At 41.5% G+C, this 15684-nt stretch overlaps 1 protein-coding gene across 1 annotated transcript in view; it reads left to right on the top strand.

Annotated features, from left to right (window-relative positions):
* The window catches only part of LARGE1 (LARGE xylosyl- and glucuronyltransferase 1), a 394217-nt gene extending 389012 nt beyond the window's left edge, over positions 1-5205 (top strand). Inside the window, exon 15 of the mRNA XM_075855826.1 lies at positions 504-5205. Within this exon, the coding sequence (XP_075711941.1) occupies positions 504-701 (198 nt within the window). The 3' untranslated portion in view covers positions 702-5205. The remainder of the gene's footprint in view (positions 1-503) is intronic.
* The last annotated feature ends 10479 nt before the right edge of the window (positions 5206-15684 follow it).

Below are 15684 nucleotides of genomic sequence, written 5' to 3'. Positions count from 1 at the left end.
CTGGAGGTAACCCGATTTTTTAGGATTTTTTTTTTATATGTTGATGCAGAGGTTATGGAGCTCTGTATCCGAGAGACACAAACCAACTACTATAAAAATTATATTACTAAATGAACCAGCACAGAATGTAGGACCTAAAAATGACATGGTGTAAAAAGGTAGAGATTCACCCAAAACGATATATTTAGTGACAGGGGCGGGGCTTTGACAACCTCCCTTTTTATGAATGGGAAAGTGGTTGTCACGGTATAATCAATATGTGGCAGATCTGAACTCCAGGGCAACATGACTAATCCAAGGATCAATAGGGTACTTTGAGCGGAGTTCCTTTCAAAGCATTTAGAAAAGTCTTGTCAAGTTTCTCAAAAATTTGGATTGAATTGAACTCAATGGAAACCCATATTTGTTAGGTTGCAACAAAGACTCCTCTACCTGTAAAAAAAAGTCATGTTCACGTTAGTACCTCGTCATCTCTGATCGCTCCTCTCCTTTTCTTTCGGCAGGAATATGAATTCACCGTGCTGCCGAACGCCTATATGATCCACATGCCTCACGCTCCAAGTTTCGACATCACTAAGTTCCGCTCAAACAAGCAATATCGAATTTGCCTGAAAACGCTGAAGGAGGAATTCCAACAAGACATGTCCCGTCGTTATGGATTCACGGCTCTCAAATACCTCACTGCGGAGAACAATAGCTAACACGACTCGGGATGGAAGGGCTCGGTGTGCCTAACATCTAGTGAAGACCTCAACGGCATGACATCAACCATCGATGATTGGTTGGAGACTGCCCGTTTGTGGAACCCTGGGTCGTTCGAAGAACTTTTCCATATTGTCCCTTTTACCCCCCCTGACTCCAATACTCATCAAAGCAGAGGAACATACAGATGTGGATCCGGGCAAAGAGAAAGTTCAGAACAGAGGAACTCAACATCTTCCCTGGTGCTACAGAACAAGGCAAGTCCAACATCGTGTCTCGTTTGGGACACCTGATCCAAGGTTGGCCCGCCATATCGCTCTTCATCTTCAAAGATATCAACCCGCCGAATAATATTTCATCTTCCGAAATTTCTTCCGGGATGTTCTCAGCTGAATCACAAAGAGTAGTAGGAGCAGACATGACCTGGGTTGGAGCTCCACCATAACTAGATGTTTCTCGTAGGGCTTGTTGAGGATATCATTGCCACGTCAACAAGTGACCATGGGGAGAAGAGTATTTATGGGTTTTGATATTCTTGCCCAGCCAAGAAGCAACCCGTCCCAGATGTACTTTAAGCTCAGGCAAAATACTTCTCCAGAATTTGCCTGCAGGTGGCAGTAGTGAGCGACTTGGTGTGAAATCTCTCGAACTTCACGCAAAAATGTAAACAAAAAAATAAAAAGTAGCAGTGTTGACATTGTAAAGATCCAAAGGGCATTTCTTTCTATTTTTGTATTGTATTCATCGCTGTATAAAAGAAGTAAAAAAATATTCATGCCCGGCTATCTCTACAGACGGAACAGCAGAAAGAGCGAGTCCTAAAAGACGTGCAATTGACATACGAACAACTTGGCCCGTGGGTGTCGCCTATGGTCCTGAATGTGAACGTGACGCACTATATCGCTTTGCTGAGCGTCTCCCGATGTTGACGTCCTCACAAGACGAGAGAAGACTCGGCCGGGAAGACAGAATGCCTTTTGTTCCTGGTGTGAAGAGTTGGCCCCGTTCCTTTTCCGGCCGTCCGTTCTTTTGTTCTGTATAATTACTGACGGTCCCTTGAGCGGGCTGGGCATTGGGAAGACAATGATGTGCTCGGACATTTCTGGGGCTCCGCCATTTATACTGCGGCATGTTCATTTTCAGGGAAATCCTAGCTCTAGAAAGCCCAGAACAACATTACTATGCAATGTCTTACTGGACTTTCGACTTGGAACCAGGTCCACTTTGGTTATATCCATGCCGGCCAACTCAAGAGAAGGAGTTAAGGAACTCGTGCATGGAAAGGGTTACTTATATTTCCCAGGGATTCTATAAAACAGATAGGCCAAGGAGATGGCATCTCGGAAAGTTCCGTCCCACCTAAGAGAATGTTGATAGACAATTGTGATGATGGATGAGTTAACCTAATGGATTTTTCCACTATTTTTTACCGTTCAGTATTAATTGTCATGTTTACAAAGAGAACATTACGTCTAATGCACTAGACCAGCAGTCGGCGCGCTGCGTATTAACCAATGGAAGACGATGCTCGGAGACGGAGGAAAAAGAAAAACCAGTGGGGGATTTATCAAAACTGGTGCAAAGGAAAAGTGATGCAGTTGATCATGGCCACCAATCAGGTTGCTACTTTCATTTGCCAGTGGGCTTCTTAAAAATGAGAGCTGGCATCTGATTGGTTGTCATGAACAACTACTCCAGTTTTGATGTCTCCCCCCATTGTTCTTTTCTCATCTGACAAATATAGTAAATCTTGATGACGTATGTGTCAAATCATGGATCCTCTCACAAATTCTACAGATATATTTTTGACATTTTTTTTTTTCAACCGAAACCAAAAGTATTTGGCTAGATAGGCTAGAACTAGAATACAAGTTGAGCGAAAGGGAAGACATCTGGAAGATCTTGAGGAACACATTTAGACGAAGACAAATCAAAAAGTTTCTTGCTGTGTTGTATAGTGGCTCAGTACCCCTTTAAGGATGGCTTTCCATAGTTCCCAAGCATTATATATATATAATATCAGATTCTAAATAGGTTTTCCTTCATCCGGGGCAAAGATATAGTTTGCTGCCCTGTGCCTGTATCTAAATACCCTGGCCAAGGCCGAGCGCCTTGTTGGCGCCACCATTTGCAACCAACGCAAAGGCATCGTTAACCCCCAGACAAGATAGTTCCATACCAAAATCTTCTACGCTGATCCCCCTCTTCTCCCAAGATTAGCAGAGCTGAGGGAGCTAAAGCTGGCCGGACACATTCAATATTGGTCGGTAGATCCCAAAAATGTGGTCAGGATCCTTCAAGAAGTTGACATGTATCTGGGCAGGCTGACTGGTGGAGGAGAAAGGGGTCGGACAGGTGGAGGAGAAAGGGTCGGACAGGTGGAGGAGAAAGGGTCGGACAGGTGGAGGAGAAAGGGGTCGGACTGGTGGAGGAGAAAGGGGTCGGACTGGTGGAAGAGAAAAGGGTCGGACAGGTGGAGGAGAAAGGGGTCGGACTGGTGGAGGAGAAATGGGTCGGACTGGTGGTAGAGAAAGGGGTCGGACTGGTGGTAGAGAAAGGGGTCGGACTGGTGGAGGAGAAAGGGGTCGGACTGGTGGAGGAGAAAGGGGTCGGACTGGTGGAGGAGAAATGGGTCGGACTGGTGGAGGAGAAATGGGTCGGACTGGTGGAGGAGAAAGGGGTCGGACTGGTGGAGGAGAAAGGGGTCGGACAGGTGGAGGAGAAATGGGTCGGACTGGTGGAGGAGAAAGGGGTCGGACTGGTGGAGGAGAAAGGGGTCGGACTGGTGGAGGAGAAAGGGGTCGGACTGGTGGAGGAGAAAGGGGTTGGACAGGTTGGATTTTAACCCGTCCAATCCTTTGTTTCCCAAGAGATAAGCAACACCCAAGCTGCATGGCCTCCATTTATCTCCATTTCTCTCTATATGTTCGTCCGCCGGAACCTAACGTGCATGTTTATGGGCGAGTCGGGGCATTTGGCCAACAGTTACCAGCGCCGACTCCCTCATAAACGCGCATTGTTGGGTTGGCCGGATAGTCATGTTTTTTTTACTAGGGGTAGCGAGATAGAACCACGTGAGGAGGTGGGGGTCCTGTTTTCCTGTGTACACCCCACAAGCTGCATGTCCCGGTTTTTGCGCTTTCCCAGACGTCCTGAGAAGATCTTGAGAACAATGCTCCTCCTTAACACTTCACTGAAGGCTTCTTTTCGCTCATTCGATGTGTTAATTTTCCATTGCTTCTTCTTTCTTGACGAGTCCGATTTATAGCTAGGTCATTTTTTCCCCACGGTGACAGAAGTCTGCAATTATCTTCTCAGCAAGCGTCGGGGAGATACGTTTGTGTGACAAGTTTCCCTTCCCGTTCACATGCACTGATTATAAGAAAGATCTGCAATTATTGTACAGGCGGGTGAGAAAATCTTCCATCAACATTGGGCCTCATGTACGGTAACCATTTTGAAAGAAAAGTTTCCTCGTTGCCCATAGCAACCCATCACTATTGACATTAATTTGAGAAGAAACTATTTTTCATAAGGAAATCATACATGATATATTTTGCTGCGTATGGCCCTTTAAGCAGTCGGGGTCCCAATAGTTTAAAATATTGGACTATTGGTCGATTTGGGGTTAATTATCTCATGTACGGCCTGCTACACATTTCCCAATGCACGTGAGAAAATGAAAGGTGTGATCTGATTGGCTGATACTGGCAACTCCTCTGCTGAGACGCTTTGGGGCTTGTTGCCTATAGCAACCAATCAGAGTCTGTGTTTAATTTTTCCCAGCATAGTTTAGAAAATGAACGCTGAAGTCTGATTGGTTACTATGGGCAACAAGTTCACTATCTCCAAAATAGTTTTAATACATAAGGCTAAAGGCTCTGAAAGGAAGAGTTGCCCATAGCAACCAATCACTGCACTAGGAAAATGTTAGAGGGAATCTGATTGGCTGCTATGGACAACTCCTCCATTTCAACCCATTGGGGTTATAGCAACCAATCAAAATCTAGGTTTCACTTTTCCACATGCAGGTTTGAAAATTAAAGCTGAACTCTGGTTGCTATGGTTACTAGGCTACATGTTCACCAAGGCCATTTTAATACACGAGGCCCGATATATTGAGTTCATCATTACTTACCGAAATTCATAGGTGAGGATGTATTCACACGTTGCGTTCATATCGCCACATCGACCGCAAGGCGTGAATACACCCTTATATGGATATAAATCGTCTTACGGATAAGAACAGAGACACGGGGCCTCTCAGTGGAGACCTGTCCATGTTGCCCGTAGCAACTAATCAGAGCCCTTGATTTATTTTATAACATGCTCTGGAGAAATGAAACGTGACCTCTGATTGGTTGCTATGGGCAACATGGCCGCTTTGCCTCTGAGACAGTTTTCGTGTGAGAATGTGTTCGCAGCGTCTCCTGAGTAAATGGCTTGTAAATAAATTCGAGAACATTTGTTTATTTTCAGTTGTGCAATAAAATTGTGAAATAATCTCGTGTTGCGTTCATTGATTCTGTGGGTGACGGACGATGTCCTGATCTATTGCGATCTTGGGGGTGATTGTCCATCTCTGCACGGTGGGAGAAACACGTTTTCAGAGGCGCGCACACGCTGAGGTATCCAGTGATCTCCTAACACAGGACCTGAGCGCTGAGCTGTCAATCACACGGCAGCCCCGCCCACACTCAGCTGTTCAGCAGTGTTAACATTGGGGACGACGCGGAAATGATAGTACGTCTTATAGCTGAGGTTTTGCTACAATTACATCAAGTCTAGACAATCCTAAAAGCAAGCAGAGATCTTGAAAAACAACTTTTCATTATACAATATAGATTTAACATAGGGCATGGCGCCATGGTTATACCCCCATAACAGCAGCCATTGGCCCATAGAACTTTCCAGATAAAATGCCCGCATTAATTGTGCCAGTGCTCGCCCGAAACCAGTGACAGCCAGAGAGTTCCCCCATAAATATAATACTGGCCATCCTGCCACAACAGTAATCAGAGTACCCCCATAAAAAAGTGCCAAATTGAACCCATTGTTTGTGTCGTAGTGCCCCTGTAAACATTGTCACCTAGGGAGTGACCCCATAAATAGCTCCAGCAAGAGTTCCCCCATAGATAGTGCCAGAGTAAATCCAAAATCAGCGACTGCCAGAGAGTTCCCCTATTGTTAGTCACACACTGAGGTTTTTTTTATGCTGATTTTGACGCGGAAACTACGTCGGAGTCAGCGAAAAAAAATGGCCGAAACCGCCTCCCATTCATTTCAATGGGAGGCGTGTTTTTTTTCTGCGGTGATTTTTAGCCGATCGCGGTAAAACAAGCAACATGCTCTTTCTTGCTGCGGTTCCGCCTCTGACCTTCCATTGAAATCAATGGGAGGCAGAGAAAGAGTTTTTCGCTGCCTTTTTTGACGTTCAATGGCTGCGGGTGAAGAACGGGGCAAGAATTTGCAGGCAGGTCAAAATTCCTGAAGGGATTTCGAGGCAGTTTTTTCTGCCTGCAAAAAAAAACTGTGTGAACAGGGCCTTAAATAGTTCCAGCTAATAGTAATATTTTAAAAAAAGCCCTTATATATTGGCCATGTCGCCATAACGTCAGCCGGGGTGCCCCCATAAAAAGTGTCCCAGTAATAGTGCCAGAGTTCCCGCATTAGGGGATCAATCAAAATGTCTCCCCATTAATTATGCCAGAGTGCCCCCTTAAATAGCTCGAGTCAATATGAATATAAATATGCATTCTGTTAACGGTCACTTCCAGCAGCCAGAGTCCCCCCATTATATGTGTGATTACGAGCACCATCATTATAATGATATTACATCACAGCTCTGCCTCTTTATAATGCTGCTGTTCTCAGATGTAGCAGAGGCAGATCGCAGTCCCTAAACGACGACGAGACCTAGTAGGGACTTCATCCTCTGCACCAAGAAGATCCCAGAATTCTCCGACTAATGGAAGAACCTGGTCAGACGCCAATCTAAATCCTGACTCCGACCGTGACCCATAATGCCCCTTGTCCTACGTTCACCTATAGAGTTCCAGCCCTGATGAAAGATATTCCAGATAATAGAGATGAACACATTTTTCTCGTCCTATCCGATTTTTTTCGCTGCGCAAATAAATTTGCATTTCACCATTAGAATTAATTGGCGAATCAATTCTCCCATTGGACTGGCGAATCAGCAAGTTCGGCGAAACAAGGCCCTCATCTCCAATAGTGACCAATCGGAGCTCAGACTCTGCGCACATCACGGTTTTGGCCTCTCCGTTTAGCGTATATGTCGCCCATACACTAATGGTTAACGTTTAACGAATTCGCCATGAAAAGCTATTGAAAAGCCTGTGATGTATACGTCAAACATATACCTGTCACATTCCATACAGTGGCATCTGTCACCCACAGGCTTAAAAAACGTATACTGCGTGGTATACGTTTTTGTAGGATCCGGCGTAATGGATGAGCGCAGTCTACCAGCTGAACGGAGGCCAAAAGGACACTCTGTAATTGCAGCTACCTGCAGGCACCACTAGGGGGAGCTCCCATTGTGTTCGATACTAGATGTATACATCAAATGCAGTGAGCTCCCCCTAGTGGTGGCAGCAGGTAGACAGAATTATATCATTATCATTGTAAACCAGAGCCCCTTATACAGATATATTATGAAATTAATCAGCACAGGACTTTGCACCAAAAAACGGATCCACCTCCTTCCCCTAAAAGATTCCCCCCCCCCTCATAGCTGCAGCTAGTAATGACATTGCTTCCTGATGGGGAAACCAGTGTGAATTCTGCAATTAATATGGACGCCGGAGTCATTACTATTTCTGCTAAACTGAGCGAGAACAACGCCTGATACAAATAATCCTATAGATGGAGTTAATCTGGAGTGACTGCTTTTTGCCGCTATATAAAACACAGGGCGGCTGCGCTCACGGTTGTATTTTCGGTTCATGTGGAATCCGTTTAATTTCTGCCAAAAATTGGATATGGTCCAATTAGGAAGAAGAAAGAGGAAACCGTTTTCCAAATAATGGGTACAGCTGCAATTCTGATATCTGCCACTAGGTGGCGCCATACACCCATTTAATACAAAGTGATTGATTCCCTGTGCTAGTACAATGCTCTGGAGGTCTATGGGGGCTCTTGTGACCCTCAAAAATCTACAGTACATATAATTGAGTCGTCCTTTTCTGTTATGTTACTAAATCTTCTATTACGTTTTTTCTGTTTCTAGGAAAGCTGGATGAAAAGCAATATGGCTGCCATTACATCTCCGCCTGAGTGTGACCCATCTTTCCTAGAATCCTGAATGTTACATCTGCTTATTCATGCAGCGTTAAGGGAGTACTGGATAAATCGCTGCAACAGTAGACAGAAAGCCATTCAGGAATCTGGGAAAGCTGGATGACAACCGGTTGTAATAATAACCAGTAATATTGCTTTGTCACCTAGAAACAGATATTGTGTAGCGAGAGAAGAACGAAATAAAATGGAAATATTCTCCTACTGTTATCTGCGGGGTTCACTCCTAGAAGCGGAAGGAAAGAAAACTACTGCTCAATCACCCCTTATCTGCAGCACCGGATTATAGTGGGGCACAAGGGGTCCCCACCTCCTTGTCCAGGCTACTTCTTTTATCTATCTATCTCATATCTATCTATCTATCTATCTATCTATCTATCTATCTATCTATCTCATATCTATCTATCTATCTATCTATCTATCTATCTATCTATCTATCTATCTATCTATCTATCTAATATCTATCTATCTATCTATCTCATATCTATCCTATCTATCTATCTATCTATCTATCTATCTATCTATCTATCTATCTATCTATCTATCTATCTATCTCATATCTATCTATCTATCTATCTATCTATCTATCTATCTATCTATCTATCTATCTATCTATCTATCTCATATCTATCTATCTATCTATCTATCTATCTATCTATCTATTTATCTATCTATCTTATATCTATCTATCTATCTCTCATATCTATCTATCTCATATCTATCTATCTATCTATCTATCTATCTATCTATCTATCTATCTATCTATCTATCTATCTATCTATCTATCTATCTATCTATCTCATATCTATCTATCTCATATCTATCTATCTCATATCTATCTATCTATCTATCTGTCTGTCTACCTCATATCTATCTATCTATCTATCTATCTATCTATCTCATATCTATCTATCTATCTATCTATCTATCTATCTATCTATCTATCTATCTATCTATCTATCTATCTATCTATCTCATATCTATCTATCTATCTATCTATCTATCTATCTATCTATCTATCTATCTATCTATCTATCTATCTCATATCTATCTATCTATCTATCTATCTATCTATCTCATATCTATCTATCTCATATCTATCTATCTATCTCATATCTATCTATCTATCTATCTATCTATCTATCTATCTATCTCATATCTATCTATCTATCTATCTCATATCTATCTATCTCATATCTATCTATCTATCTATCTATCTATCTACCTCATATCTATCTATCTATCTATCTATCTATCTATCTATCTATCTATCTATCTCATATCTATCTATCTATCATATCTATCTATCTCATATCTATCTATCTATCCATCTATCCATCTATCTATCTATCTATCTATCTATCTATCTCATATCTATCTATCTATCTCATATCTATCTATCTATCCATCTATCTATCTATCTATCTATCTATCTATCTATCTATCTATCTATCTATCTATCTATCTATCTATCTCATATCTATCTATCTATCTATCTCATATCTATCTATCTATCTATCTCATATCTATCTATCTATCTATCTCATATCTATCTATCTATCTATCTATCTATCTATCTATCTATCTCATATCTATCTATCTCATATCTATCTATCTATCTATCTATCTATCTATCTATCTATCTATCTCATATCTATCTATCTCATATCTATCTATCTCTCATATCTATCTATCTATCTATCTATCTATCTATCTATCTATCTATCTATCTATCTATCTATCTATCTATCTATCTATCTATCTCATATCTATCTATCTCATATCTCTCTCTCTATCTCTCTATCTATCTATCTATCTATCTATCTATCTGTCTATCTGTCTATCTATCTATCTATCTATCTATCTATCTCATATCTATCTATCTCATATCTATCTATCTCATATCTATCTATCTATCTATCTATCTATCTATCTATCTATCTATCTATCTATCTCATATCTATCTATCTCATATCTATCTATCTCATATCTATCTATCTCATATCTATCTATCTATCTCATATCTATCTATCTATCTATCTATCTATCTATCTATCTATCTATCTATCTATCTATCTATCTATCTATCTATCTATCTCATATCTATCTATCTCATATCTCTCTCTCTATCTCTCTATCTATCTATCTATCTATCTATCTCATATCTATCTATCTATCTATCTATCTATCTATCTCATATCTATCTATCTATCTATCTATCTATCTATCTATCTATCTATCTATCTATCTATCTATCTATCTATCTATCTATTAACTTCAATAACCCTTTAAAGGGAGCTTGTCACGGTTGAACTTGGTGTCCTATTTGCGGGCAGCGTGTTATAAAGCCGGAGGAGCTGAGAAAATGTATATAAACTTTTGTGATAAAATATTCAGAATTTATAATTTTTTGATATAATCCTCTGCTTATTCTGGGCTTGGAGTCCAGTGGGCGGTCCTAATCAGTGATCGACATCCTTCCCTGTATAAGTGTGCATACAGAGAGCTGTCACTCGTTGACTAGGACCGCCCACTGGACTCCTAAACCCAGAATAAGCAGACGATTATATCAAGAACGCGGATCAGGCTCCGGTATTTTTTTTACTAACTGTGGAGGGAAAGCCTGTAACAAACGGACCCCAAAATCTATTATGGGCTCTATCAAAAGTTTGCTATGGGGCCTAGCATTTTCTAGTTATGTACCTGGCAGTCACTATTTTTATGGGTAGTGTTTACACTTCTCACCTTAGGGACCCCACTTTTTTAGAAAAACGGGGATCCCCTGATAGCTGCTCAGCAATCCTATCCAGCCGAAAAGGGGGACGCATGCGAGGGGCTCCCTCTTTTATAGTATTAGGCAGTCACTGGCTCTATAATCTCTCCCATAGACTATACTGGAGAGCCACATGCATGGCAACCACTTCTCTTATACACTATGTGGCTACTATAGGGGTTCAGGAGGGGTCTGGGTTCCAGAGGTAGGACGTGGGCCCCCGCTATCCTTAATCCGGCCCCCGCTTACCTTAGTGATTAAAAAAACAGTCAGAATTTGTACTTGCAAATGCAATACTTTCATTTCGCCACCAGGGGTCAGCACACATTTTATCAATAACACGATTCAAACTGTCCTATTGGATTTCATGAGTTTCCGCTTCCCAAAAAAATGGATTCCTTTTTCTAGCGGCGCAGTCCTGCGTGACATCTGACTCCGCCGTGGTGTCAATAATGGATTAGACCTCAGTGCCATCTCCTAATGAGGCCATTAATAATAAATACGCTCCTTCAGGGGCCGTTTTGGCCGTAATCACAAACAGATCCTCGTGCCACTTACATCTCAACCGGTGTCTAAATTCCCATAAAATTTTTGGATGCTACAGATTCGCTCCTGGCTCTCTATATATGTATATGAAGATGAAGATAGTTCCTCCCCCTCGCCGCGCCCACGCTCTCGTCTAATTTAAGCAGTCGTTCCCATTTACCTTACAAAGCCGCCATTATTTATTTACGCTCCAGTCCCTGCGTTGTTTTTTACCGTATACCCCTCCCCCGGAGACGTTGAAGATTTGTGCGTTGTTTTGTCAAGTGGTCGCAGCGCCAGAATTATCCCATTTCGGTGTTTGCAGAATTAAGATTGCGATGATTACTGAGCACAAACACTCCAAACACTTCATTACAATTTACCGTCTCGTCCAATCAGAGAGGCTCTTGGGAGTTTTCCGGAGAATGAAAGGTTCTCTATGTCTGGAGGAGTCTACGCGGCTCTCATGGTGTATGGAAACGTGTCCCTATATCACAACGTGACGCCGCTTGTAAACAGAACTTAACCAGTCAAATACCATGTTGGGATACAGAATAACGTATTCATTTATTTTTATTATTATTTTATATTTGAAGTTATTTATTTAGTATTATTAAATTATTATTTATTTATTTTTTATTAGAACTTATTTATTGTGTATTATTATTTGATTTGTTTTGGATTATTATTTGATTTGTTTTAACTTATTTATTTTCTATTATTATTATTATATTATTATATTTTATTTTAACTTATTTTTTTCTACTTTTATTTTATTTATTTTGTCTTTTTTGTCTTTTTATTTTTTATATTAACTTATTATTTTTATTTTATTTTAACTTATTTATTTTGTGTTTTGATTGGTCTTTTTGTCTAATGATGGATTTACGTCTGTCTCCACTCTGGGGACCCCCCCATATTTGATGACTTTTCAAGTCATTTTCAGATACTTCTGAACAGCAAATCTGCCTAACTCTGCGGCAGAACATAAGCAGAGGACGTCTCTTCACATGGCGGCGATATTGGATTTCACCCAACTTTCTCACAATCAGATGTAACTAAAAAAATGCCTGAAAATAATTTTTAATGACTTCACAGAATAAAAAAAGAACTTAATGATTTAGGGCCTGTTCACACCTGTGTTTCCGTTGCTCTGCTTTGTCAGAAGAGCAGAATCACGAACATACCGGAATCATTGGTTCTGTTGAATGATGGACACCATCGACCCCTGAGGTGTCCCATTGACTTTAATGGGTTCCGTCATGGTGTCAGTCGTTTTACCGGAAACAATAGCGCACCAGGCTGCGCTATTATTTCCGGTATATTTACTGGGGATTATGTTTTTTTTTTTTACGGGATAGATAGATAGATAGATATGAGATAGATGATAGATAGATAGATAGATAGATAGATAGATAGATAGATAGATAGATAGAGAGATAGATAGAGAGATAGATAGATAGATAGATAGATAGATAGATAGATAGATAGATAGATAGATAGATAGATATGAGATAGATAGATAGATAGATAGATAGATAGATAGATAGATAGATAGATAGATAGATGATAGATATGAGATAGATAGATAGATAGATAGATAGATGATAGATATGAGATAGATAGATAGATAGATAGATAGATAGATAGATAGATAGATAGATAGATAGATAGATAGATAGATAGATAGATATGAGATAGATAGATAGATAGATATGAGATAGATAGATAGATAGATAGATAGATAGATAGATAGATAGATAGATATGAGATAGATAGATAGATAGATAGATAGATAGATAGATAGATAGATAGATAGATAGATAGATAGATATGAGATAGATAGATATGAGAAAGATAGATAGATAGATAGATAGATAGATAGATAGATATGAGATAGATAGATAGATAGATAGATAGATAGATAGATAGATAGATAGATAGATAGATAGATAGATAGATAGATAGATAGATAGATGATAGATATGAGATAGATAGATAGATAGATAGATAGATGGAGGAAACCCCCTGCCTCACACAGAGACACACAGAGCAGAGACATGGAGGAAACCCCCTGCCTCACACAGAGACACACAGAGCAGAGACATGGAGGAAACCCCCTGCCTCACACAGAGACACGCAGAGCAGAGACATGGAGGAAACCCCCTGCCTCACACAGAGACACGCAGAGCAGAGACATGGAGGAAACCCCCTGCCTCACACAGAGACACGCAGAGCAGAGACATGGAGGAAACACCCTGCCTCACACAGAGACACGCAGAGCAGAGACATGGAGGAAACCCCCTGCCTCACACAGAGACACGCAGAGCAGAGACATGGAGATGATAAAGACCCTGCTCAGCACTCTATGTAAAAAACTAATGTGACTGTACAACACGAGAACATCTACAACACATCCAACAGTCACATCTCCAGCCCGTCCTACACAGCGCCGCTCATTACAAGGTATATGGACACACAATGACGTCCTTTATAATCAGCAGCTGGAATATTCAAGGCCTCAACGCCTCAGCCTTTGGATGCAAAATTAACGATCCAGACTTCATCCAAAGACTGAAAAATATCGATATACAAATCCTCCTGGAAACATGGACTAGGACAGAGAATGAGTCCCTGGTGCCCACTGGATACAGGGAAATCTCTGTCCCCGCCCTGAAAAATAAACACATCAAGCAGGGTCGGTGTTCAGGAGGAATATTAGTCTGGTACAAGGAGGAGCTCCATGAGCAGATCAAAGCCGTGAAGCGAGGAGACAGCCACATCTGGATAAGAATAGGCAGCTCCATCCTCACCTCTCAGTCTGACATGTATCTCTGCGCAACGTACATCGCACCGCCAGAGTCCCCGTACTCCAACCCAGACAGCTTTGAGATTATACAAAGGGAAGCCGCCCATTTCCAGACCCTGGGCAGCGTTCTCATATACGGAGACCTCAATGCAAGAACGGGGAGAGATAAAGACTACCTGACCAATGATGGAAATATCTTCATCTTTGGAGCAGAGGCGACTGTCAGAACTCCCTACAGAAAGAGAGAAACAGCTATGACAGCACCGTCAACAAAAGCGGGAAAAAACTACTGAATCTATGTCGAAGCTTAGGACTCCACATACTGAATGGCCGCACCAAGGGAGACTCTTTAGGAAGGTATACACTAAACTCCCATGTAGGCAGCAGTGTAGTAGACTATGCCATCACGGACATGGACCCCGCAAACATTGGCGCACTCATAGTCACTCCACAAACGCACCTGTCAGATCACAACCAATTACTTCTATACATCAAATCCACAACCAAACCATCTGCACAAAAAACACATCAAACCGGCCTCTTCAACCTGCCCCCATCTTATAAATGGTCCAAAACGTCAACTATAAAATATAAAGAGACAATGAACAGACCAGAAGTGCAGGAGATGCTTCACAACCTCTACAACAAGGTGTATGAGACAAGCCCAGGAGGGGTCAATCAGGCCGTAAATGACCTCAATAATATATTCTATACCATGGCAGAGAAGTCTGACCTGAAAAGATGTGACTACAAGAGGCCACAAGAAATACATCCTAACGGTTGGTTTGACCGTGAGTGCAAAGAAGTACGGAAGACCCTAAGAAATGCCTCAAATAAGAAGCACCGAGACCCAAACAACACCGGTCTGAAGGAGGCCTACAGCAACATACAGAGGCAATACAAGACCATCCTCCGAAAGAAAAAACAAAGGCACATCTCCACCAAACTTACCCAACTCCAAGATGCCCTCCATGACAACTCGTTCTGGGAATTATGGAAACACATGGGCAAAAATTGCAAGAAAAACAACCTTCATATTCAAAATGGCAACATCTGGCTCCAATATTTCAGGGACCTCTACAAAGATATCCCGAAAGAAGAACAAAGCCAAGAACAAAAACAAATAATATCAAAATTGAAGGCGATGGAGGAAACACTTAAAGATTCTCAAAACCCCCTGGATACACCAATAACACTGCAAGAAGTAACAGAGAGAACCTCAGACATAAGGTGTAAAAAATCCAGCGGCCTAGACAGAATCTCACCAGAAATGATAAAACACAGCCCGCCAGAAATACAGGCCGCAATAGTCAAACTATTTAATATAGTGCTGAGTGCCGGCTACTTCCCGCAAATCTGGAACCAAGGCCTTATAACACCAATCCACAAGAGTGGGGACAGGTACGACCCGGCCAACTACCGAGGGATATGTGTCAGCAGCAACCTGGGGAAACTGTTCAACAGCATCCTGAATAAGAGAATCCTCAGCTTCCTCACCCAGCACAATGTCCTCCACCAAAGCCAAGCTGGGTTCATGCCAAACCACCGCACCACT

This window comes from Rhinoderma darwinii, chromosome 3, assembly GCF_050947455.1.
Source record: "Rhinoderma darwinii isolate aRhiDar2 chromosome 3, aRhiDar2.hap1, whole genome shotgun sequence".
Lineage (NCBI taxonomy): Eukaryota > Metazoa > Chordata > Amphibia > Anura > Rhinodermatidae > Rhinoderma > Rhinoderma darwinii.
The sequence above is the reverse complement of the archived record's forward strand: the minus strand, read 5'-3'. Positions and strand labels throughout refer to the sequence as shown.